Source organism: Malurus melanocephalus, unplaced genomic scaffold, assembly GCF_030028575.1.
Source record: "Malurus melanocephalus ecotype Western Australia unplaced genomic scaffold, MMel_1.1 scaffold_45, whole genome shotgun sequence".
NCBI classification, from domain to species: domain Eukaryota; kingdom Metazoa; phylum Chordata; class Aves; order Passeriformes; family Maluridae; genus Malurus; species Malurus melanocephalus.
Window position 1 is genome coordinate 1,605,637 of NW_026623277.1, and position 26,836 is coordinate 1,632,472.

Consider the following 26,836-nt stretch of genomic DNA (forward strand, 5'->3'; position numbering starts at 1 on the left):
TCATTTAAACATATCATTCCATTTAATAGAATCAAATGGAAATTAACAGAAAAGATATGACTCTTCAGATGTCATGGGGTCCATCTGGTACCTGGACATCAAAGAAAGCTTTGCCACTAATTTCACTGAAACTGAGTCTGGAAAATCAATAAGCAAGAGTATACAATCTCTTTTAAAGAAAGAATCTAAGCAGAGTAACACTATTTTAATGCCATTAGCAAAGGACAATAACAGACACAATTTCAAAAGTTGCAATAACTTGACCTAAACCAATGACTTTTGCAAGATTCATGGGCTAAGCAAAATAGTGAATAAAAAGAAGTCAATAACAATAATCAAATGCATTAATGGATCAAAAGTTTTCAAAGAGAATGAATAGAAATCTTATTTTAAGACATAACTAACCAGAAGTAAGTTGATCTGCTCTATTACCAAATTCAGCTGAGAAAGGGAATGACCCTGATTTCACTGGAGCAAAATTTTCTCTTTTACAGATTTATTACAGSGAGTCCTTCCCTAAGATGGCATCCATCATCCAATTCTAAAGTAAGGTAGCAGTAAGAGARTTAATTGTTCCACTCCCAGCAGTGGCACCTCATTAACATGAATGCTTAGATTTTTCTTGGATGACCAATTTCAGGGGCCACTGAAGCTGGAGTACAATATACTTCAGCATTCTCTGGGTTCTTGCTCTTTATTCTGTTAGCTCACCCACTCAGAACACCCTGGCCTGCTTGACTTTCTTTGGCAGTTATTCACAGTCAGTCRACCATGGCATTTAGCCATTTTCTGCTGTATCAACTCAGTGCTTAAGTTTATTGCTTCACCAAGAACAATCTGCTGCCCTCGGTGTGTAAGACTTTCGTAAACATCTCCTCCCACTTTCAAGATCACAGAAAAACTCTTCAGACTTTCCTATTGTCCTTTATTCCTTCAGGCAGTAAAGTTTCACCACTCTTCTGGAAGTTAATGTTGTGTATGGCCTTAGAATGAAGATTGTCCATTGCCTCTCCTGAGCTGCCTCTCATATATTCCCAGCATCCAGTGGAAGGCTTATCCAGAGAACCTYTTGTTTCTGTCATTCACATAGTGACATGATCAAATCATTAATAATTTCTGAGAATTTAAAAGCTACTCTGAGCTTTTTCTTTTCCTTTGAGACTACTCAGGTTAAAAGTAAACATTAAGAATTTTGTGCTTCTGCTTCAAAGGAAAAAAAAAGAAAAAACCCAATCACAAATGTTAAAAAACAARTTGAAATATAAATCGGAAGCTTTTTTACTGTCTCTCTTGGAATAATCATGTTAGTAAAATGCATTGTGGTGAGTTCAAAYGTGGTATGCAGATGATAAGTTTAATAGTTATCTTTAAGTACCATTAGGTAATTTTACAGCTCATCGCTGGCCARCAAGGGGAAATGGGCCATTAAAGATGCAGCACTAAGAAAGAACCATCTGCCAAAGCCAGCAGAGGCTGGTTGGTTGAATTAATGGCTGGGGTCTGCAGCTGAGAGGCCTTGCACTCACTTCTCTGTCTCAGTCAACAAGAATTAAAAATAGGAAGTTTAAAAAAGAAAGCAGTGTCCATTTTGCAAAGAATGCTGGAAATTTCTCCAGGAAGGCAAACTACTTGCCTTTTTGGGATCATATTCTGACAAATAGGCTATTAGTCAAAACTTTAGTCACTGGATAACAGAATGGTGGTGGAAGATAATAGCTTTAAATTCCTATCTGAGTGAATAAATTGAGACCAGGTGAATATATACATAATAAGAGAAGAATGCTGGGAACTTATAGAAGCTAATAAGAGAAAATATAAACAAGAGAAAGATACAATTTGTTTTATTCAAGAATAAAATATTAAGAAAAAGAAAAGTAAAAATAATCTGTAACTAGTAAGCCTGATCTTCAATATACTAAATTTTGTGGCAAGCCATATTACRGTGAAGGCAATTCTCAGTTCTAAATAATTTATCTGTTATTTGGTTCATAATCTGTATTTCCATCCTATCTTTTTCTCTTTTTCTACAATACATATCACACAAGATATATTTTCTGAACAAGTAAGTGTGTGTAAGTAGCTTCTGTTAACCCTCCCCAGAGTCACCTGCCTGTGTCTCCTAGCAGCTGTCAGCTACAGTGTCTCAAGGGATTTTGAAAGAAAGTGGTCATCATCCATCAGATACAGCTGAGAACATTGTGGCAGGGTCAGATTCAGGCTGGTTTGCCATCTAGGGTTATACCACAAAATGCCATTTAAAATGTAGCTGCATGCACATCAGAAATTGTAACACTTCTAAGTAAACATTGAATTGTGGGAAGAGTGCAGTGAAGGGATGCAGGCTTTCAAGAAAGGAGAGGCAGGGATGGTGATGTGGAGAGTGACCTGCATCATGAAAGCATTTGAAATACAAACAGCTCTGCCTTGGGACAGGACAGGAGTCAGTCAAGACCTTCTGCATCAAGATTAGTGGGCAGACCAACATGGGTGCTGTTGTGGTGGGAACCTGCTTTGGCTTGCCTGCTCAGGAAAAAGTAGACAATGCCTTCAGCAAGCAAGCAGATGTTTAAAAGTTACAGCCTCTGGCTCTCAAGAGGAGTTTTAATCCCCCTTAAGGTCTACTGGAAGGACAGTCCAGCAGCACTTAAATAATCTAGGATACTTCTTGAGTGCATTGCAGCCTCCTGGAACACAGAGTGGAGGAGCCAAGAAGGAAAGGTGATCAGCCATACCTGATACTTAAAGAAGATGAAAGAACTGTTGAGGAACATGAAAGTTAGAGGCTTCCCTGGCTGCACTGACTATAGAGCAGTGGAGGTCAGATCCTAACAGAAGATAGGAAGGCAAAAATCAAGACCATAGTTGAATTACACAAAAAGCCATTTCTACTTTTTCAGGGACCTGCTAGAAAGAATCCCATGGGACAAAATCCTGTGGCAAGGAAAGTACCAGTAGGGCTGGCTAGTGTGTAAGGATCACCTCCTGGACCTCAAGAAATGTCTATCCAGACAAGTGTGAAAACAAGAAGGAAAATTTTCCAGGRGGCCTGCATGGATGTATCACAAGCCTACTGCTCCTAACAGGAGCTGAATTTTGGAAGGTATGTGAACAGCAACAATAAAGGATTTTACAAGCATACAAACAGCAAATGATAAAGGAAAATAAGGGTCTGATGCTGAATGGAGCACAGGAATTGTTGATAAATGATACAGAAAAGATACTGTCTTCCCAGGCTCAGTCTCTACTAATAAGACTGGCCTTCAGAAATCCAAGGCCTCTAAGAACAGAAGGAAAGTATGGAAAAAAATAATTATTGTCAGTGGAGSAGAACTGACTTAGGAGAACTGACTTAGGGGAAGGTCCTGACATGTATAAATCCATGAGACCTGAAGGGATGTACTCAAAAGTGCTAAGGGGACTGTCTGTTATTGCAAAGCCACTCTTGATTACCTGTGGAAGGTCACGGTAACTGAAGGGTAYTCCTGGAAAAAGGAAGAAAGCAAATATCACTTCTATCTTCAGAAGAGTGAGTAGGAAATGTGGAGAACTCCAGGACACACAACCTCCTCTCAGTTTCTCAGAAGCTGTTGGGAGAAAATCTTCCTGAAACACATTTTCAAATATAGGAAGGACAAGTTCATGGAAGCAGACAGCGTTTATTTATGAGGGGAAAACACAGCTGTCCAACCTCAAGGCTTTTAYAATGAGGTCACTAGCTAGGCAGATAAAATGGGGAGCACAGCTGATGCTCTTTACCTTTACTCCAGTGAAGTCATTGTACCCTGCCATCACAGACAAGCTGACAAAGTACAGGTTAGAAAAGTGGACAATAACATGGATTGAAAATGGGCTGAGCTGCTGGGCCAAAGAGTAATTATTCCTAGCATGAAATCCAGTTGGAGGCATGTCAGTACCTGTGTGTCTGAAGGCTCAATACTGGGACCAGTACAGTTTAACTTTCTCAATAATGACCTGGGATACTGGGTCAAAGTACACCCTCAGGAAGCTTTCAGATGACACAAGGCTGGGAGGAGTGACTGATAACCCATAAACWCTGCCGTTCAGTGGGTCCTAAACAGGTTGGAAAAAAGGCCAAGAGAAATCTCATTAAGTTCAGCAGGGGTGAATGCACAGTACTGCTCCTAGGGAGGAACGACTKAGGCACTGTCACATTCTGGCAGCTGAATGGCTGGAAAGCAGCTTTGCTGAGGAGGACATTTSGGTTCTGGCAGACCAAGCTGACCACAGGTGAGCAGMATGCTCTCAGGGTGAAAAAGACCAYGGGGCTGCATTAAAAACAGCATTAGCAGCAAGTCAGAGGAGGTGATCCTTCCCTCTAYTCAGCCTTAGTGAGGYTGCACCTGAGTGYTTGGTCCAGTTCTTCTCAGTAGAAGAAAGGCATGGATTTAACTGAACTGTTTTAATGGATTTAAATAAAAACTTACCTGTTTTTATGGATTTAACTGAACTGTTTTAAGTGCAGGGCCCCAAAGGTAATGTATGAAGGATTAGAACATCTCTCATTTGTGGAGAGGCTCAGAAGTAGGACTCTTCACTTTGGAAAGAGATCTTATCTATGGGTCTAAAAACCTGATGAGAGGCAATGAAGATGAGGGGGCAGGTTCTTCTCTGTAGAACAACTGGCACAACAAGAGGCAACCGGCACAAATTAAGACATGAAATAATACCTGATCACAACAAAACACTTTTGCTGTGAAGGTGGTCTARGACTGCAATAGGTTGCCCAGAAAGGTTGTGGAGTCTTCATCTGTGGACTGGACAACCTGGTCCATGTGGCCCTGATTTGAGCAGGGAAGTTAGACCAGATGATCTCAAGAGGTATTTTCCACCCTAAATTATTCTGTGAATCTCTAATTTTGTCCAGTGCAGCTCCAAATGCAAGGATCAGTGCCAGAGAGCTCATTGTCTTTCCAGGCTGCATTCATGGCCTTTAGGAAGCACCTTTACATCAGAGCTGCTAAAGTGTGACTTAAACACAATCACTTTAGGAGGTGAGGTGGCCTCTTCCCATTAACCAACCTGGAGCTGTACTGTACAACTTCCATTTGTAGCTCCACATCAACAGCTATAGGAGTACTTTGACAGAGTAACTTAGGCACCAGACCTAGACCAAATGAGACTGATTACAGGTATCTTGACAGGTTCACAGAGCAATTCTTTTCCCAACAGCAAGAGTAGAATGCACACGCACTTGCACTTCTGTCCAACAGCACAGCCTGGAGACTGGAAACAGATCCAGAAATGCAGATAACTTAGATATATGTTCAGCCAGGTACCCTGATGAAGGCAGAATGTGACTTTGACACTGAACCTCATTGCTCGAAGAGTGAAAGCTAGTTATCACTGGAAACATTTGTAAATATCTATCTCATAGTCTGTGGCCAGAAATTTAGCAGGTGATAGCTTATATCATCACAATACGTAACATGCAATAAAATGGGAAATGAGTTGTTTAGTTCAAAAATGTAATATTCCAAAAGTCAAACTATTAAAAGAAATGGGGACTGTGAATTCCCTAAAGGAACAGTATTTTAATAAGACCTTTAAATCCATTTGTGGTCTCCATAACTATATATCCCCATGATGCTGAAAGGAGGTACAGTTCATTAGCTGTTGCTATTTCCAGTAAAGCAGGATAAAGCAAGAGTTGAAATAGCTTTCAAAGGTGGCTGTAATTTTTTTTCCATGATCTCTGCAGCTGCCTGACACAGAACATTGTGTCAAAGCAGAAGCAGTTTTGTTGTCCCATTCTACACATCCTATAAACTGCATTTGGTGCACTGCAGTAGTACTGGTGTATGTCTGAGGATCCCACCTGTTCAAGAAGTTTTCTGTACCTTTAGGAAAATTTTGGCTAAGCAGTGAACACAAAYTGCAACTGGTGAAAAGAACTGTTAGGGTTTTTTTTTTCATCGATTTCTTTGTTTTGGCCTACACACTTTCAATGACAGTTCAATGCACCCAGTTATGCCATATAGAATCAGCCTGTCTTGGAAAGGTTTTATAAAAGTTTCAGCTTTTAGACTGAAAAATCTCACTGAAAATCAGTGATCTTAAGAGTCTGACTCTGTTTCCCCTACATTTATGAAACACAGTCTGATGATAAAAAATATCAGGGAAAATTGCACTATGAACAGAACATGATCCTGATAGAACAACATAGTTTTTGTTAATTAGCCCTATAAAAAAAAGCCTGCTCAAAAAATAAGGAAGGCCCCATTGTCACCAGCATTCACTTTGAGAATTAGAAGATTTTAGAAGTTTATTTAAAGAGGAACTGTTAAGACATACTGTAAATGKAATGAAAAGAGGTTTTGTGTGCCCTAACAGCTGAGGTCTTATAATAGGAGACATGCTAYGGTAGGCTTGGGCAGAAGACGAGAGATTAACAAAGAAAACCTTTATTTTATCTAAGGCTACATACCATGTGATAATTTTTTCATCTTGAATATATGCCACTGCTTGGTTTACTGCAAAACTTCTCAGCTCACATTCAAGCAGCTGAATCTGTAGAAAGATGTCCTCAGTGTCCCGCAACCCAATTATCTGCAGGACATATGAACTAAAACTATCAAAATGCTGGTAGCAAATGTCCACATGAGTGAATAACCCCAGTTTYTTTAAGTCAACAAGCTTCAGTTGTGCTTGTTTTTTCTCTCTTTTTCTRTGTTGGTTTCTCAGAAGATACCATATTATTGTACCTCACTTTTCTTTTTTTTCAGTTACTTGGTACCTTTTGCCATGCCTTGAGCATTTACAAATGTCTGTGATCTATGTGGCAAAAAACCATATTGTTAGTTAAGTGATATTCAGCCAGCTCCAGTTACAACACAATTGGAATACTAAAGTGAGCACTACTTTTTACTCAAAACTTTTGGGTCTGAATTTGATTGCTACTGTGACATAATACTTTTCAAAATATTCTTGTCCAAAGACAATTTAAAGAAGTTGCAAACACCTGTAAATGAGAAAAAAAAAAAAAAAAAAAAAAAAAAAAAAAAAAAAAAAAAAAAAAAAAAAAAAAAAAAAAAAAAAGGCATAAAGTCTTGCATTTCTTGCTTTCATTTTAAAGAAGAATAGAAGGATTCATCTTCACTCCAAACTTTCAACTGCTCTTTTCTTTGCCAGGAAGATTTATGGGCAGAAATTCTCAGTGCAGCCCATACCAGTAGAAAATGGAAACRCACAGAACAGGAGGTCACCACAAAGATAAAACAATAAGATTGCCATTTGTGAGATCTTCATTCTTACCAGAATCTTCCAGATTGGAGAATACTCAGATTCCTCTGAGACAATTTCTATCRTGTGGATTACTGGAAACTGGGAAATAGCATCTTTCCCTTTTCTTACATTTTTCTACAATTAACATCCTCTGCTTGGCTAAATGGACCCTTGCTTTGACCTTTACAGCCTAGTTTCTGCAAATTGTGTGTTTAAAAGTCAGGGATCTGGAAACGGACATTCAAAGAACTTGCAAATCCTGAGTAAACAAACAGCTAGGCAAAATCTTTCTTTTTGGGCAACAATTTTAATTCCCCCAGAAACTCCACCAAGCATTCTTCTGGAAATTTAGAAATGCATGGGATGGGGAGTCTTTCTAAAACCTTTCAGTTTTCATCCTCTTTACTCAAAATGTATATACAAAGCTAGGAGTTTAAGAACAGATCAAGAGTASTCTTGGAATCACTGACACTGCTGTGTGTTTGTGACCTGTTTCTAGATCCACAAACAAACCACCGTGCAATTCAAGAAAAATACTTTTTACTCAGAATTTCCTACCTGAACAGCTACTTATACACTATGTAGACTATTGGAGGACCTGAGATGTAGTCTTCAATTTGACAAGTGAAATAGTAACATTTACCGTGCCTTATAGGACCCTTGGACAAATACAYCTCATTAAAAAAACCCCAAACAAAACCAAGCCCTAAAAATCCAAAGGAAAGGCAGTCATGGTATGCAACTAATTTTAAAGCATATAAATTATAAACAGATGTATTTTTATAATGCCCAAATATTCATTTCTGAAAGGTATTATGTCATCCAGGATTTGGTTTGGACATGTTTCTACTGCGGAGTGCTATAGCCAGCTTTAGGGATTTGTCTACAAGGACTGAGTTTCTTAYGTTAAGGCTGGTTAGAGTCAATGCTAGAGTGTTGATTGCATACATTTATTGATAAACTATAATGCTTCTCAGGTCATCTGAAYATCAGCTTTTTAAAAGAGACTTCTTTCCATATCCAGATGACAAAGACACACTGTTCTTTCTCCTACCTTTCCTTTCCARCTATTAATTGACTTTGATTTTTCCCTTCTTGATTATCTGTGATTACTGCTGCTGTCTCAGCAACCATCCTTTTGTTTSTAAACAAATCAACGTGCCACTGATTCACATTATGGGAAAGGAATACAAGTTTCCACTGTGAATTTTCAAGCATATGAAAGGCATTACCTCTCTGAAATTCCTAGACATGATTCACTCTGAGATGGAAAGAAATAAAAAATTCCCTGTGTCAGCTCTGTTGCTAAAGCCTGTTTCACTCAGYACTATTGAGAGATGCTCTGAGCATTTGTCAGGTCCTCTCTCATCTTTGACTTTCCTGAAACTTTCTTCTGCTCAGTCACACAAAACAGTCACCGAAGAGTCACACATACCCCTGATTCCAAGGATTCTAAGCATGACTCACAGGATTTTCCAAGCGAAGCAAATTTCTGGAAAGGGAGATACATGAAACACTACAGAGATCTGTGTTTCTAGGAAATTCCTTTATCAATTTGCACATGAAGGTACCAACTACAATGGTAAATCATCTGCTGTACAGAATCTTTTGTCACTCTTCTTTGTGGCTTTTATCTAATTGAAAACAATTCTTTTAGATTAAATGTGTAATCTATAAATTGTGCAATGACATGGGGATTCATAAAAACAGTGTCAAACACTGAAAATTATTTTATATTTCCACAGTCCATAAGCTGCACATGTAAGTTCTGTGGCACCATAACTGAAGAATTTGTTCTATAAGGGTTGTTTATCCCTGTGATGCTGAGCTTACAACTCAGCCCAAGAACAGCTGTCAGGCTGCAGAGATTTTCGCTGGGGAGCCTGAGATTAATGAGAGCTACAGCATAACAACATTTGCTTGGCATCTCTCAGTCATTGCTTAGGCACATGGAGTCTACACTGAACAGCAGTGGAGGAGAAGTAAAGACCCACCCACACAGCTTGCGGGAGGTAAATTTTCATTATTTCTTTCACTCATCAGATCTCTTTGCCACTCAAGCACTTGCCCTGTCACAGATACATTTATAAGATTGGGCATCTTTTGGCTTCAAAYGCCAAAAGGCAAATGCAGGATGCACATTTTGTTTCCTGTATCATTGCAAGCAGTTTCTGGAATGTGTTTGTTGATGGATTTCAGTCAAAACTGCTCAGCTCACAGTCACAGTTACACAGTTAAGAAGAAAATGGAAGAGAATGATTTAGTTCCAGATTCTGTTGTATGTTTGCAATTCCAACCATCAAACAGATGGGGTAACAGCTCTGTATAGAGGAAACTTATGGGCAGACTGGAGACTGCAGATAAAGTTCTACAGGACTTAAAACCCATGAACATGTAAAGTTGTACMTGTCCCATGTACAGCCAAAGGATCATGTTCAGGGAGCAAGCAAGCAAGTCAGAAGCAAGTCAGAAAGGCTTGRATCAGTGGACTGAGAAAATACAACTCACAGTTATCAAGGACTCACCATCAATTAACACACACCACCTACAGACATGCCTTATATTGTTCATATTTCTAGAATTGTTTGCATTGCAGCTCAGAAAATCCATTCAGGTTTTTCTGAAAAACCATTCAGCAGGACTTCTGCTCCGATTTTTCCATGACATTAAGAAGGTGTAATAAAGCATTTTATGCTTTCATGGATAGACCCATAGAAACTCAGGTAAGAATAACCTACAAAGYTTTTAAGTTTTGTTCAGGTTCTCTGAAGTCAGGGAGTCCCCCAGAACATAAGAGTTTTTAGTGCTAGAATCAGAGCACACATCTGCCCTATTGAAGCATTGAGCTTAAGCTGACAAGTATCCACTTTTGCTGAGTTGGTATAGCGGTTTCAGTTACTTTATTTTCTACCACTCAGTGTGGATCTATGCATACTTCAAAAACTTCTGTGCTATTTACTTTTTGAAGTTTCCACTAGCAAAAATATTGTAGAAAACATGTCTTGGGAGTATCACAGCACAGCCAGCTAATATGAACAATTCTATGTGCAAATCCCATTTTTGACAGAAAAAGAAGTATCCATTTAAACATGCCTTGCTCATTACTGAGTATTAAATGAAGAAAGATGTTTTACAACAGTATCACTAACTAGGTCTTTACATACACAGCACCAGCTGTGAATCCTGTGTGGTGCTAATACTTTGGCAGCTATGACAAAGRCACTAGCAAGCTCTTCTCTTCTAGTGAGTCAATGATTACTGCCTTCAAGAGTAATTCAGATTTTCCAGAATATAGCACATAATGAAGGGTAAAMTTTGTCCACTTAAATGAATTACTGTATCATACCCTTGTGGAAGATTTATGACAAGCCTTGGGCCCCTTTGCTGATGACAAAGGGACCGTGARTAAGCAGGAGGTTTGAGTGTACTGTAGAAAACTTGATCTATCAAAATTAATATTRTCCTTAACAGTTCAAAGACTGTCAATGGTGCAAGACCGACCTTGATTTTTCCTTCTTCTCTACCTCCTAAGGAATCTTATATGTTTGCGTTCAGAGTTGCACCAACTCACATTAAAAAAAAAACCAATAAATTGGAGACTATTTTCCTTCCTACTTAATGTTATCTGTTAAGGTCCCAGGATTCTCACAACCCTTACTAATCAATATTCTAGGAGATATATAGCTATCTTTTTCACGATTAAGAGTTGTTTACCCCAAAGTACTCAGTAGCTAAGGAACACATTATTGATAATCCTCTGCATGAGGGACTACAGTGCCCACATACAACAAGAATAGTGAATTCAACAACCAGAAAGCTAAAGGGAAGCCACCTAGAGTCTCTGAAATAAACTCCCATCAGAATCACCACCATCATTCCTACTTTCACTTTTTTGGTATGGCCTTTTTCCAACATTGACATATGTAAACATTCTCATGAAGAAWAAATAGGTAAGGTGCAGTAATGTAGATAAGGATTAGTCATGTCAATGTGCAGCACTACCAGGGAGTATTCAGCTGAAAACACTGGCAAAACTAATTTAACTGAGAAAAATCTGTCCTAGCAGCAGCCATAGTAAACAGCTTTACTTCCCATAACCTCTTTCTGACTTTTTTTCCTGTGAGCATGTAAAGCTCCTCAAGGCAGAGAACTTCTGCTGAACTAGGCACACAAATTTATTAATACAGCTGTCTTTTGAAGGTAAACACACAAGTGACTTAATCACACAAACAATTGTAAGACAGTTTGAAAGAAGGCTTTCTCTGTGGCATTATCAGAATGAACACTGTTCTTACAAATGTTTCAGATTATCTAAGTAATTCTTGCTTTTGTGTTTGAATATAAAAGAATCATAAAATCCTTTAGGTTTGAAAAGACTCTTAAGATAAGTAAACCTCATACTGTCAAGTCCACCACTAAGCTCTAAGCCCAAGTGCCTTCTATGAGACATAAATATCTCCAGATGATTCCATCACTTCTCTGGTCAGCCTGTTCCAACACTTAACAATGCTTTACATGCAGAATTTTTTCCCAATAGGCAATCAAGACTTTTCCTGGCACAACTTGAATCTATTTCCTTTTGTCTGGTCACTGACTATGTGTGAGTGGATGCTGACCTCCACATGCCTACAGCCTCCTGGCAGATGCTTGTAGTGAGTGATGTCCCTCTCAGACTCTTTTTCTCCCAGGCTAAACAACCCCAGCTCCCTCAGCCACTCCACACAAGACTTGTGCTTCAGACCCTTTACCAACTTTGTTGTCCTTCTCTGGACTTGCTCCAGCACMCCAATGTCCTTCTTGTAGTGAGRGGCCCAGAAATGGCTACAGGACTCAAGGTGGGGCCTCACCAGTGCCAAGTATGGGGGGAAGATCACTGCCCYGGTCCTKCTGGCTGCAATGTTTTTGATACAAAGGCTCACACATGGTTTTTATACACACAAAGCCTTTTTAACCATGTATTTTCCACATACATAGTTGTCTCTTCTCAAAAAAAAACCCAAAAAAAAAACAATCATAAAAGACATGAGAACTTCATTTAAAAACAACTAGTAAGTTTTCCCCCTCCTAAGGTTTTCTGATTTTGCTCTGTTTACATACTAYGTGAATTTAGAAGGCCAAAATTCTATTTGAAAGAAGATGGCCAAACTCAAAGGCAGTGTTGATGTTTCTGKCTGAAGCAAAGATTTATCCTGGATTTAGGCTTTCCAGAAGTTCCCTTATGGGAACTAAATGGCACTTCAGCCACTCAATATGAAGTCAAAATGAGATTGTACTTTCGGCAAATTTAATTATTTTATTTTCATACCTCTATGTTCACACTTCATTCTGGTGATTGTTAGCGTATGTCTGGAGCAGCTGATGACTCCCTGACATACATCTCTTCCCTTGGCCAGATTCTGCATAAAACATGCCCCAAAGTACCAGTGCTCAATAGATTGACCTTAAGCAGGAAAATACATTTCTCAAAGCTTGGACTACTATGAATTTTCTACAATATTTCTGAGATTAAATAACAACTTCAATTTGGCAAAATAAATATAAGCAAAAAGCAGTCACCAAGAAAATTGATTCTTGTGCATCTTATTTTGTTTGCGTTCCAAGCAATGAATCAGCAAAGTCATTATGAGATGTAAATTCTTCTCCTACACTCATTCTGCTTTGCAGCCTATGACACAAAKTCTGTTTCATTAGGAGCTATTCTCCTTGTTCATCAGGCCAAGGAATGCCCACACCATTGCAGAATGCAGAGTACTCAGTGCACAAGAACACACCTTCCAAGGCAAAGCATGTTCAAGGTATCACATTTCCCACATTTTTGACTTGGGCATAAACTCAAGCACAGCTCRCCGTAGATTTAAACACTGTAGAGTCAGCTGTGCTGTGAAGGTGGGCAAAGAGAAGAGGTCACAAGTTCAGTTAGGGTAGAAGCTGTGCTTGTGGAGTTGCTGATTCTCTCACAGAATAATTTGTGTGACACAACATATGACATCACAATGTGCTGGAAARCTAAATTCCTCAAGAACAAGGGAATGGCAGCTTCTGCACAGACTGTATCAGTTCACACACTGGATGCCATTTCCTTCAGATATTCTATACTTCTTTCTTCCTCCAAAACCAGCATCAGAGTGGCAGAGATCCTGAAAACTTTGCAGAGCCAGCTAACACATCCCTACAAATTTTCCCTCCACCACCATTCATGCCACTACTTAAGCTGAACTCTTTTCTTTTCCCCCAAATTTTAGATATGAGAAGAAAGCCAGACAGACCTGCTTTTTAATCTGTTAGCAAAAGTGCTTTATAGACCTTAATGACTTCCACAGTACTGAAAACACAGTACACAAGGCATCAGACTCCCAATATACATTCTCCAGTGAGACAGCATTCCTTCATACCACAGTGCCAAATCCTTCTCATGAAAAAGCAGAGAATATGCTAATAGATTTGCACCACTTACTTTCTAATACACATATTTTCTATTATCATTAGAGTTAGACTGAATAAGGGGTTAATTTATATATCKGATCTGGCAGTGGACATTAACATACCTCATATGGTACACTAGCAACAGATCAAGGGGGTTCACTGAGGAAGTGGGAGGGATAACAAAAATAGGGCTTGAGAACTGTCTAGMCTACTCCCAAGTTTCATCCCCTGATTTTGTGTAAGTAGGATACCTAAACCAATGAAGGCATTTTAGATATCAGATACAACAGGGAATCAAATTACTCCAAGATATAATCAGTCAGCTAGAAAGTAGTGCAATGCTAAGAAGTAATGCAATGCTAAAAAGACCAGATAGCTGGCTTCTAGTAAACTGCATCACTCGCCATTCAGATGGGCTTAATACAATTGTCATCAATCTTCTGTGATGATACTCTTAAAGCATGCTATGTTTGTGAGCTGGTTCATCTGCCAGCTTAGTTTACTTRGAATCACTTGTTAGATCCTGAACCACAGGAGCAGGAAAAAGYGGAGAAAAGGAGGAAGCTCAGACATGTAATCTAGTAGTGAAATATCTACCTGATATTTTCCAGGAACATATATTTTAAGACATCACATTCTCTAAGAACATAGCTATGCTGTTGCTGTAACATACATTTACACACAGAATTCACAAAGTTCAATGGGTAGAGAAAAGCTACAGTCATAGAACACTCYGAATTTTGCACAATTTTCTTTACTTCAATGACACACAGATTAATTTAAAGCTCTTGGCAAGCACATCCATRTCAAAGGAGTGATCAAGAAAGGGCAGCATCAGGAGCAGGCAGTTAAGCTGTACAAAACAAAATCCTTCTATAGACCAAATGCATCAATAGTGTGACAGGTGTAAAGATCAAGCAGAAGGGATTGTTTGGATTTTACATCAGTCTTCAGGTGGTAGCCTGCAGCAATAAGCATCCAGCACTGGGTGACTGAATTATCAGCTAAAAGCCAGCAATCTGACCTCTCCCTTTGGTCCCTGGCAAAGCTTTTTCTTAAGAAGAAGGAAACACATCAGCTATAGAGATTGCATATTTTTTATTGCAGGGTGGATGTGTATGAAACAATGGCAGCTCCTAGGTAGTGTACCTGCAACAGCTGCAAAAAAATGAAGATAAAGTATATGTGCCCACACCAAGGACACCTCCTCATACTTTGAAACAGGAATAAGACAGAGATAATGGTAAGAAAAAGTCAGTGATGTCAAACACTCTCCCCACATTTATACAGGCTATATTGTGAAGAGGTCTTTGCTCAGTAAAGGTAGTTGAGCATCACCAGCCATCTGTTCTCCTGCTGCTGCAGAAAAGTGCTCCAAGCAGTAACCATTATTACTGGAGAGAGATCCAGAAAAATTCTACCAAAATATTAGTAGGACACAAATTTGAATTGTATCCACAAGGGYCCTTCAGAGTCTTGGTCTGCTTTTCTAGGTGCATTGTGGAGACATAGTGGCCTCCTCTTTTGGAAGCATCATCATACGCTTGTTCTGTGCAAAAACTCTGAAGCTATTAGCTACCAAAATTTACTAGTCAATCATGGAAYGGCCAATACATTTATAAAGGTACATTAATTTTTCACCTGAAGTCATAGGCTTTAAATACTTCAAAAGTATTTTTTTTCATTTTGATCAGCCATAACTAGGCTGTTCAATCACATTGACTTAATAACTTTTTAAATCCTCCTATACAAAATCTTGCATATCTTAAAAGTGATTTTGTACTTCCTCTAAGAGTCCAACTGTGGTTTGTCTTAAACTGCTTAATCAATTATTAATCAATTTAGCTCTTTTAGTTCCTTAGGCAGCCTGGCAGTGCTGAAATTAGAATTAAGAAACACAGGATAATTAAGGCTAGCACTGATTTTGGGAAGTCTGCATCCAATCAGATCAGATTGCTCAGGGCTTTATTCTGCCTGGTCTTGAAAACCTTGAGGGGTGGAGATGGTTTAGACTCTCTGGGTTCTCTCTCAACTGCTTCATTTTCTTCACTGGGAAAAATTTTCATTATGTCAAGCCAGGAAAGAAGTTAATCTTCTGTTAATTTCCGCAAAATTTTCTGGCTTGTTACCATATTTTCATTTCAGTCTGTGGACCTGAAGAAATCATGTGGTTCTTTGGCCTGCCTTATGCAGGAGGTCAGATTAGAATAAGTGACATAATCCCCTGTGGCCTTAAATTTCTATATATCTTACCCACTGACTCGTACAGCAGAAAGAACACAGCATTACAAGGAAGACTCCCAATTTAAGGTTGAAATGAGTAGGGGAAAGAACCTAAAGCAACTGAATTTTTCTTGTTTGGGAATCCAGATTTAAAGGGAGCACAGAAGAATAGAGCAGCTATCTTTCTTAGCTCCTTTTCTGACACTGCCAAAACTCATACGGTGAAAGCTGACAACTACAATTCAACAAAAACTGCATCTGTTCCAAGGATCTACTGCTTTCCATTCCAAGTTATTTCTTCAGACTGTTTACCAAAAGCTGAGAAATATATTCATTGAAAAGTGTTAAATAGTGAGACTACTAGGTGCCGTAAAGAGCAACTAGTATTTACCAAAGAAAAAGAATTTACCCTAAAGCCAAATAAAGATCAAGCACATTACAAAAATTCATGTTGCGGATGGGCAGCTTCACCGGAGTGCCTGAGCAGGCATACAGATTCTTCTTTGTTCTACTATTACATTCTCACTCACTGAGGACTGACACAAGTCTGTATGTTTTACCTACAGAACTTGTTTCCAGAGCTGTTAGCCTCATACCCTAAATCCACTTAAATGGATAAAGAAATTGTTATCCAATGGATAATGGGAATAATAACAAGAACATAATCAAGTCTGCAATCCTCTACAGATTGTGAGGCCATTTTATAAACAGAGTCCTTGAAGTTTTGCTGTACAAAGAAGTGGTTGATATTCAGCACCTGCTTTTATCACCTGCACAATTCTTGATAGCTCTTCCATTTCTTTACAACCAACTCAGTATTAGTGGGAGAGTGGTTAAGGGAAGACACTCTCTACCAGAAAATGAATAAACCAGAAGGACTGGAAAAAGCAGAGAGGAAATACYAGACCACAGGTTACCTGGTAAGAGGCCAGAGGCCATTGTGCCAGTATAAGCACTGAGAAGGTTAAATATAACATTTACAACCATTTATAACTCAGCTGCATTCGTGGTCTTTTTTTTTTCTTTTTAAACCACAGAGGAACACCACCACCACAAAATGAAAGATCCCACAAAAACTGGCTATCCATACTCTGAAATTATTTTACTTGAAACTAGCTCCTCAGTGAAAGCTGCACTTAATCACTGTACTTGAAATCCCTTTTTAGATAGTTGGCATAAGACATGTGAAATGAAAGAAGGAAAGTTTCATAGGTTTAAGCTGAGAAAAGTGAATTCAGGGTTTCTGTGCACAGCGCATATAAATTCCATTCTTGATCTCTTCATCAAACATTTGCTAATGGAAAAGTCAGCCCAAATATTATCTACTGGACATTTTATTTTTCAGAACAATTATCTGTGGAATAAAAAGATTCAAAGCAATAAAATTACCTCAAAGTTGCAGCCACTCAACACTTTTAAACTGTTGTCTTATTAGAAAGGGCATATACAAGCCTGTTTTGTTTTCTGAGTATATCATCCTTCAAGATGTATTTCAACTGCTTTGAGGAATAAGCAATTGTCATATTCATCACCATTAATTTATATGAATGAAAATATAGATTTTAATTAGTACTATGCCTATGGTGTATCTAACCAAASGCTGCTGCAGAACAGGAACAAACAGTATCCAACACAGCAACAAAGGTTCCCTCTCTGCTCACTTGGGAAATGCAGAACAGGTAATAATATACATGGTCAGTGACTATTTCATTCAACAGCTTTATAAGCAGTACCCAGATAGGCTGGCAAGCAGCATCATACCCAAATATGGGAGTGATGTGCAAATCAATCAAAAYGATTTTTTTAAAAGGAAACTTATCCCAGGAACAGATCCAAACTTTACTCTGACAGTTTTGAGTGCCTAAGTAGGGACTTGCTCACRTAAGAGATACCCAGAACTCTGAATTCAACACCACATATATCTGTTTCTGAATTGAAAGATTTAAGGCCTCCCAAACAATTTTATCAACAGTTTCATACAAAAAGTGGTAAATCAAAAAGATAATGAGAAGCATGCAGGGGGCCAGTACAGTATCTGCAACAAAGGCTGAAGAGGAGAGAAGAATAGGGGTACAAGTGCTGCTCAATGGAATAATGCTCCACAGGTATCTATAAAATATCTTTATGGAAYTCTCCAGTCATCTCAGTCTGTAATATTAATAAGACAGTTCTTATTAATGCTTGTATTAATAATACAAGTGCTATTGTGTTAATTGTATTAATAATATAAGTGCTATTAATAATACAAGCAGACTTTTCCCTTTTTTTGGGTCAATTCAGGGTGAGACAAAGATTTTCAGGAATATTGAGATTTCCTCTTTTGAATTTTATCAGAGCCCCATTTCCCTCCTTCAGCTTCTTGATGTCTGATTTAATCAGTAAAAGCAGAAGCTGCTGGGAGGAGAAAACCTGTAGATTAAGAGTGTTTACTGATTTCATTCTTAGCTTACAATAGGATAAAAGTTCCTTCAGAGCTATCTTAACACAAACGTAACAGGGGAGCATCTAGGCTGAAGGTTTGTGTGTTAGAAATTATTAATTGGTTCAGTAAAACCTATCAGCACACCAGTGTGCTACCTGCTCCCCATATTTACTSACAGACAGCACTTCCTACATATGCAAACCACAGGAAAACAGAACAATATTGGAATAATCYGAGGCAGAAATAAAAGCCTGCATAAATACTGGTGGAAGTAAAATGACCTATTTCTCTGCACCTTTMTCCACCTTCAAGCCCAAAAATCTTCAACCCCTTCTTCTTTTTCCTGAAGAAACATAAATCAATAAATGGTAGAGAAATCAAACCCATTTTTCACTATGTAAAATATATGATACTATTTCCTCTGAAATCCTCTTTCTTCTTGCTCTGCTGTCAAAAACCAGATTAAAAAAGATAGTTAATGCATCCTTTCTACCTGTCAGAGTAGAAAGAACAGAAAAGTGACAGCAACTGAGAAACAAACCACAGGTTGTCCATCTAGCCATCAAGGCCAAGAGTAAGGAATTTYAAAGGTCTGGAAACACTGATAGACACAGCCTCTTGATGCATCATCTACCAATTAGCTGCAGGTCCTAGCTGCATATAAAATCCAAAATATGGGGCTGCACTAATCTGACCATATGGCATTCTTCTTGTTTGTTGCTCATCTGGGCCAACTAATATACAACAATTCACATTTCTTACATCAAGTTCCCAGTTTTTCCATTTGAAAGAAATAAGTCATTATTTATGAATAACTACAACTGCTAAAATCATGCAAATACATTGACATTTCTAAGCTACAACTTTTTTTTATTGTTGCATGCAGACACAGCTGAAGATTTATACTGTCTAAACTACAMAATGAACTCTTCTGCTAAGTTGTCCTTATCCAGAGGGAACTGTTTTAGCAAGGATACTTCCACCTACTTATTCTACTTTTCAGAGAGAATATTATAAAAGGGAGTTTGTAAATCTCTTAACAGCTCTCTCATCTAGGCTGTCTGCGTAAATAATAGCAACACTTATTAGTTATATAAAGTACTGGAGACAATACTTTGAAGAATAATTCATTCCTCAACTTGTAAAYTTTGGGTGAGAAATCATGAGAGGGTGGGAGGGCAAAGTTTACTGCACTCCTGACTCTTCAGTGTCTTGTACACAGATGTACACACTAGCAGAGCACTCTTACTAGTTCTGCTTTCCATCCATTCTGATCTGTCCAAGTAGCCAGGCAGAGTACAAAGCCATATAAATTTGATGAGTTTTCAAGAAAGCATTAATGCAATGCTGATCACTCTCAGTGATTAACCCGAGAGGTGCAACAGGGACAAATATTTAAGGCTAACAAATACCACCACACCTAGCAGGCACAATCAACATTTCATACACTGCACACTATTTCTGATCCTTCCTCCTCCCCACCTGCTGTTTAACAGCTTGAAAGTCCCTAAAAATGAAGGTGGGAAGAGAAGATGCTTAGTACAAGAAGGAAAGGCAATTTATGCTTTAGAACTTCTTACTTGAACTTACCTACACTTGTAGGAAATATATTCTCATTGTTGATTTGCACCTCGATCCAGTCCATGAGAAGATTCATATATTGGGGTGCTGGCAGTGCTGTGGGCTTCTTGTATTTCAAGTCATCCTGCCACCGGTACTCGTACTTAGGGCCTCCAGACATCACTGGGCAGGTCCTCTCTGTGCAGAACTCACAGATAGTTCCATAAATGAGATTGATCCTGTTGAAGAAGTCAACAACATGAACAGCTACCCAGTCATTTTGGTCTTCTCCACTGGGCAACTGCACAGCTGCTTTCAAGTCCACACCTGAGTTGAGAGATGCCTGCGCTCGTTTGTGAAGTTCAAACCTCTGGGTTCCAGGCTCAAACTTGCGTTTTGGGCGGAAAGTCTTATCTTTATTAAAGACTTGCTTGAGTGCTATGGACATGTCTGCTAATCTTCTGTGCTGCAGCAGCTGGCAGGAAAGCACGTCTGAGGTTTAATGCAGGTATCTGAAAACAGTTGCTCTCTATCACAGGCTCTCCAGGCCCTGYTCTTTTTCCCAGAGAAGCTTGTATCAACTTCAGAGTAATTTATTAGCTCTTCCTCTTGAAAGCCTCCCTGAAAGCCTTGTATCCCTAAGGATACAGAAACAAAATACATCAGCAGCAAATTCAAGTCTGGTCCTGTCAGTTTGTTACGGTTTCATCAGATGAAAAATAGTATCTAACAATCTTAAAAACTAGCCAACTTTAACTTGATAAAGATTTAAAATTTTTTTAGAAGTGCCTAGTTTTTAGAAGTATTAAAGAATTAACTTCTCTGTTTTTTTTAAATATCTACCCAAATAGAGGTTCTTAAGTTACAAAAATGGGAATTCAATAAATCTTGTATAATCTTCAAATATTAAAACCAACCGTTTCACTTTGCTGCATTTTTACAGTCACTGTGTAACATACAAAATGTGCATATAAGTTTAGTAGAAAAAATACTATGTGACAATTAAGAAACTTTATCTAACTGCACCTAGAGCTACCAATGCAGCCTCTAAGCACTTGCCATAGCTTCAGTGTTCCTCTCTGTGGGAAAAAGAAATCAGCAAGCAAAACTTATTCATATCCGTTCTCTGTTTCAAATTATTGAGGTGTTTACTTTTGCAAACATCATGGAACTAGTTAGAGGGATAACTACACTATTGAACAGAAATAATTCATGTTTTCCAAAGCACTGTATGGAGATAGTTACTTTTATTGACCCCATTTCAGAAATTCAGTAGTGGGCTTAGTTTTCTATTGGATTCTGTACGAATATTAGAAAACAATTGTGAAGCTGCCATGTTTTTATAGGTCAATTTATCTTCTTTACAGGAGAATACTTTGCACTGTTCTTACAAAGGAAAGAACATAGATTTTGTGTTGTTCCATCTCATCCACTCTAGCAATGGAATGGTTTTAACAGCAAGCCTGACTGAACAAATAAATTAYGGCATTACAGCTTTCCTTGTTCTTGTATATATATCCAAGAAAAGAGTATATCATCAGGTAATTAAGAGTAATAGGAGAGATAGGTGCTGTTTCAATTAGATTTTTGCTTTAGTACTGAAGATATTATTAATATGGAGAATAAAAATTTCCTTCTGTGCAATATTTAAATTAAATAACACAATATGTGTAAAACTTGCACAGCATTACAAAAATYCTCCCCAATCAATGGCCAATTTTTACATGATTATCTATGTTCCATTGTTTCCCTTAAGAGAAATCATGTCTGTGAAAATTTTACAAGTCGGTATGGGCCTAGCATGAAATACATCTGAAGACAGTTGCCCGAGGCTTTACTAAGGGGCAAAAAGTAAGAAAAAAAAAGGTTTAATAACCACACAAAAACAATACCTACCTCAGCAAAGATAAATCTGGTGCGCAAGCCCCTGTGTCCACACAATAGAATGTAAGTGCCATAAAAAATCCTCTCCCAAATATGTGAAACATTAGCATGCAAGCTAATTTGCTGGCAAGCAGCAATTACACGGAATCAACAGATAAGTGCTTGTTGTAACTTTTCCTAGTGGCATGATGGAGGGATAGTCCAATCACAACCTTATAAACAGTCATTCTGTATGTGCAAAATCTGAGAAGTYTGGGAATGAACTCTACAGAGATTATTGCCACATCTGACATGTTCCTTAAGTAAGATTCAAATGAGTATTCCAACCCAGAGATTCTGAAACCTGACAAAGGTCAGAGAAAGAAGACTTTAACAAAAGYAGCCTTGGAACAGTTAAGTGTCATTGGCAGGAAATGAAGGTACATATAAAGAGTCAGCTTTGTACTTCAGTTTGTTGTTTTTTACTAAGACCCACAACCTCCATCTCTCAAATACTCTGTGACAGCTGGCTGTTTATTCAAAAGCCTTTCAAAATATAGGTGAGCACTGCTGCATAGACTGAGCCTGTGACTGACACACTTGGATATGGCATGGAGCCAATGTCCCAGTTTGCACTAATAGGCAGGTTAACTCCAGAATTTTACAGCCCTGCTACCTACTTTTTTCCCYACTGTAACAGACCTGGTGCTCTTATGTGGTCACTGACTCCCTTGCCTTTCCCATCACCTGCAAACATRTACTGAGTTTATTTAAAACAACAAACTGAGCACCAAACAAAACTCATCTTCAAATGAGACATTCTGAAGCACAGTACTCACTGCAATTAAGCCTTCTTCAAGAAAAACAGAACACACTGTATTTTTATAAGCAACTTTCTACCAAATACGTAAACGTAACTAATCATATTAAATTCTGTTTCCCACTCCTCTCCRCACATTCAGGAAGTCTGTATAAAATCAATTAAGGCAGAGAAAATTCAACCAAAATATTCAGCAAACAACTCATTATCTCAAGTCTTATGATGATGTGGAAGGTGTCTGTGGAAGCACACACACATGCTGGTCAAATTCACCTCAAAACCTCATCCAAAAGATTACTTTGGAGACAGATGAATCTGCTCTTTAACTCACTAAAGCAGAATCAGAACAAACAAGAATTTCCTGTCTGGAAAATCTTCTGTTCGATATCTTGCAATAAAAGTTAAGGGTCTTCCTCTTTCACCTTTTTGTAACTTTACATAATACAAAAATGCAAAGCTGSCTCTCTCAAAGCAGATCTCACTGCTTAACTTCCCTTAAGAAATAAAGCTCTCCTAAGAGYTTATTTTTTTTCCTCTTTCTCTGTCTGAAAATGTTACTCAAGGCTGTGCAATGCCAACAGACTTGCTTTCTCATGCATTTTCACATGCAAGAATGCAAAACAGAAACGTGTAAAGACCCAAACTTCACAAGAATACTGCAGTGAATCAACCCCATGAAATACATTTTTTTTTGCATCCTGATGGTATTTGCTATCAAATTAACCATTGTCTTTACTCAAAAGCTAATATAAATCAACAAATAAATGAGAATTTAGGCTTTTCTGAACATTTACAAACAATATGACCATTACTTCCTTGGAATAAAGCTTTTCTATTACTTACAGGAAACAAAGGAAYAGGCTCACCTTATTTTCAGTAGAGATTAAACACAGACATTTTACATTTGGATCCTTCAGAGGCGAATTCTAAATGGAAAGCTCTAGCCAAAGCCTGTGGATGCTAAGAACATCTCTGCTTAGGCAATGAAGTGGCAGGAGTTAATGGTAGGATGGCCACTCCTTTGCTTAGAACTGAATCACTAATCCATTGCAGGAACTCAATTGCCTTTAGACTTCCAACACTTCCTGTACTGTGTTTGAATCAACAATCATGACAAGAGGTTTGCAATTTCATCCMAAATCACACACTGCCAATTAAATCTTTGTAAGGGAGAATTTAATAATCAAAGCTATTACTTCAAAACTACATAACATGAGCAAAATGAAAAATTATCAGATTGCTTCAACAACAAATGACGAGCAAAATCTCACCATTTTCAAAGCACTGAGAATGTAACTTGCCTTGCCAGTGAGCACATTCACTTCCATGACAGTTTTCACCTAACAAGAAYGAAAAATGCTTCCAGTTTCAAGATCTCAAACGGTTTTGAGAGAATGACTTCAGAGCTGAAACACTGTGAACAATGTTGGGGTATGGGTCAGCCTGAATCACAGCTCCTTSAAACCTGTGGTACAGTAGCACCCATGTGCAGTTTACATCTTACTGTTATATCATAATAATAAGAACTGCTCCTGGCTTATACTTGTGTCGTGATAGAAACTGGCTTCTAATCTTCTGTGACRGGTTCTAGCTATACAATGAAGCATAAAGAATGACTTTGTCACGCATGGTATTTGGCTTAATGTTAAACTGGGACATGCATGTCCCTCTGAACTAAATGCCTAATATGTGACTGTTCTGGTATGGGCAGCCCAGAGAGGTAACTCCTCCCAGTGATTCAGTTTCTCTTTTTTATTTCAGAGCRAAGTATTTCTGTGACAGCCACCAGCAACTTTTCCTGATGGACTATTTCACTGCATGTATAATGCAACTGGGTGAATTCCCTTGCTGGCAGAGCCATGCCTGAGAATGGTAAGATTTAGAGATCTCAGGACAACCAGACCTCCTAAGTTTCATCCAAGGCATCAGCACCACAGTAACCAATGCTGTTCCCCTGCCTTATGCAGAAACAGACTCAGCCTAYTATCAGGTATACCAACATCTGGAAATAATAAACCATTCCCATCCATGCAGGTACCACTAAAAAAACACCCACAACAAACCACACACCATGACCAGCATCCTACCTGAGTCACTGCTGAGTTAAAAGCATCCTATATAATTTCCTCATGTATTTTCATTAAAATGCAGGTAACAAAAATGTTAAATAACACACTGTTTATGGACAGTGTCATCATGGTGTTCTAGTGAGAATTACACAAGCTTTAGAAGTCTGCTGGGAAGGTAGCTGATATAAATCCTGTTCTATTAATCCATACAGTAGGAGACGAAACTTCTCCAGCAAAAAACACAYAGCAAGGTGTCTATCCAGCGACACACAATATTAAAAACAACTCTGCATCAGATGAATTCTATATTTTTCACATTTTTCTTTCCAAAATCTAAGTCTCCATTCTTCATTCTTTCAGGAATGACACTGGTTGAGTGGCAATTTCCTTTCCTTTAAAGCTGCTGGGATTACTTTGTGCTAGTAACCACAATAACAACACTGCAGACTAAAGACACTCAGGTGGAAAGTGTGGATTAGAAAAAAAGCCTTCCCACAGTCAGAAAMACTTCTGACATAGAACAATATCCATTCATTTTACATGCAATAATTAGTATTTTCCTTGTCTGGGCATGGGAAAAAAAAAAAAAAAAAAGGAGCAAGTGATTTTGTAAGACTAACAAAAAACACACTTGTAAACAATCACAGAAGTCAGCATAAAGTGCTAAGGCTCAATGGAGTAAACATAAGTAACCTTTGAAACTTTTCTAAGGTAAAAGACTGGAAAGGGAAAGCAAGACACAATGGATCACTGTCTATAAAACTGTGTGCTTAAAAAATGAATGTAACTACGTAATAAGAGACAATTGCTAAATTGGATAAGCCTGAAACAAATGAAGATATATCATTCTGCAAAAATACTGAGGTTTTCATAGTGATAAAATTGAAAAATAATAATTGGCTAAAGAACACAGTCAGTCACTCTGGCATGATTGAGTAGGAATGGCCTGGGCACACATCAAGGGATATACAAGATGTTTGCAGACCTTTTTAGGCAAATGCTCTTAAACATTGCATATCTTCCATGAGCATATTAGGTGATGTTAGATAGAGCTACTGCATTTATGTATCCCAATACTTTATTTACAAATATTTAATTCCAGTTCTTTGAGCAAGTTCCCTTCTATACAGACAGAGAAGCCCCTCTTTCCTTTTGGGACAACTGGTTATACAAAACAATTAGAAGCTGACTTAAACAGCAGTAATTTCTATGCTAAAGTGCATCAGCTGTTTGACAGCAGCAGAATCAGGTACGAGTGCTCAAATCTTACATGTTATGTGCTGTTTACCAATGCAAATAAAACATGTTTTTTCTCATGAGGGATAAATGTTTATGTTTTAAGAGAGGACTGGCCTCCTTACAAGTATCATTTTAGTGCCTTTCACAAGCCTTAAATCAAATTACATTTCATCTGAAGTTCTGTAAAAGAACACTGATCACCATGAAGATATTGAAAGTACCCTGACACTTCTTCACTGCAAGTTTGTATTTGTTACAGCATCCATAGCATTTTAGTTAGGAATGTGGAATTCCCGCCGCATACAATTTAAGGTGAACTGAAAGAAGTATCCCTCAGAACTACAGTAAAGAAACTACAAAAAATACATGATTTAGATTACTCTGAAGTTTAACTTCTATTCCCCAATTAGCCTCTCCTCTCCTTTTATGTTCTTACCTTCTAGAMAACTCCCTATGATACCTGGCCCAGGCATTTATACCTCCCCTAGCAGGGAGCTGTATGAGACTCACATGTAAAATGCAATAACCAAACAAACCACCAATTTTTCATCCCTCTCAACTTCTTTGATCCCCACAAAACAGGGAAAAGGAGAATGTAAGGAAAGGTGTGTGGAAGGCAGAGGATGAGACAGACCCCATGGGAGTGGTTATTTAGGCATGGCCACTTAAGTGAATCACAGTGTTTGCCGCAATAATTTCAAACCTCCCAAACCTTTAAAGCAGATTGGGAACTCCCTTTAGCTGAGGCAACTACTGAGGCTGAAGTCTGACAGACGGACAAATCACAGTGAAGCATGCAGTTCTGACAGTCCCTTTGAATGCTGTTTGTTTTTTTTTTTTTTTTTTAATTTAACATCAGGTTTTTCCAGTTCTCTCTTTGTTAGTAGCACACGTGCAAGTACACTGAATCCTGTGCCACTTGTTCTGTATCACTAAACCACATTCTCTAAGCACACAGCCTGCACTTTCAGTTAT

General features: G+C 38.3%; 1 protein-coding gene across 3 annotated transcripts in view; it reads right to left on the bottom strand.

Annotated features, from left to right (window-relative positions):
• MOB3B (MOB kinase activator 3B) overlaps nt 1-26,836 on the bottom strand; it is an 80,626-nt gene that overhangs the window by 21,349 nt on the left and 32,441 nt on the right. For 2 of the 3 annotated variants that reach the window (XM_057364977.1, XM_057364978.1), the window contains exon 3: nt 19,901-20,508. In XM_057364977.1, coding sequence (XP_057220960.1) covers nt 19,901-20,318 — 418 coding nt within the window. In that variant the 5' untranslated portion in view covers nt 20,319-20,508. Of the gene's footprint in view, nt 1-19,900; nt 20,509-23,419; nt 23,924-26,836 lie in introns of those variants that run through there. The other variant, XM_057364979.1, reaches the window with a different exon arrangement.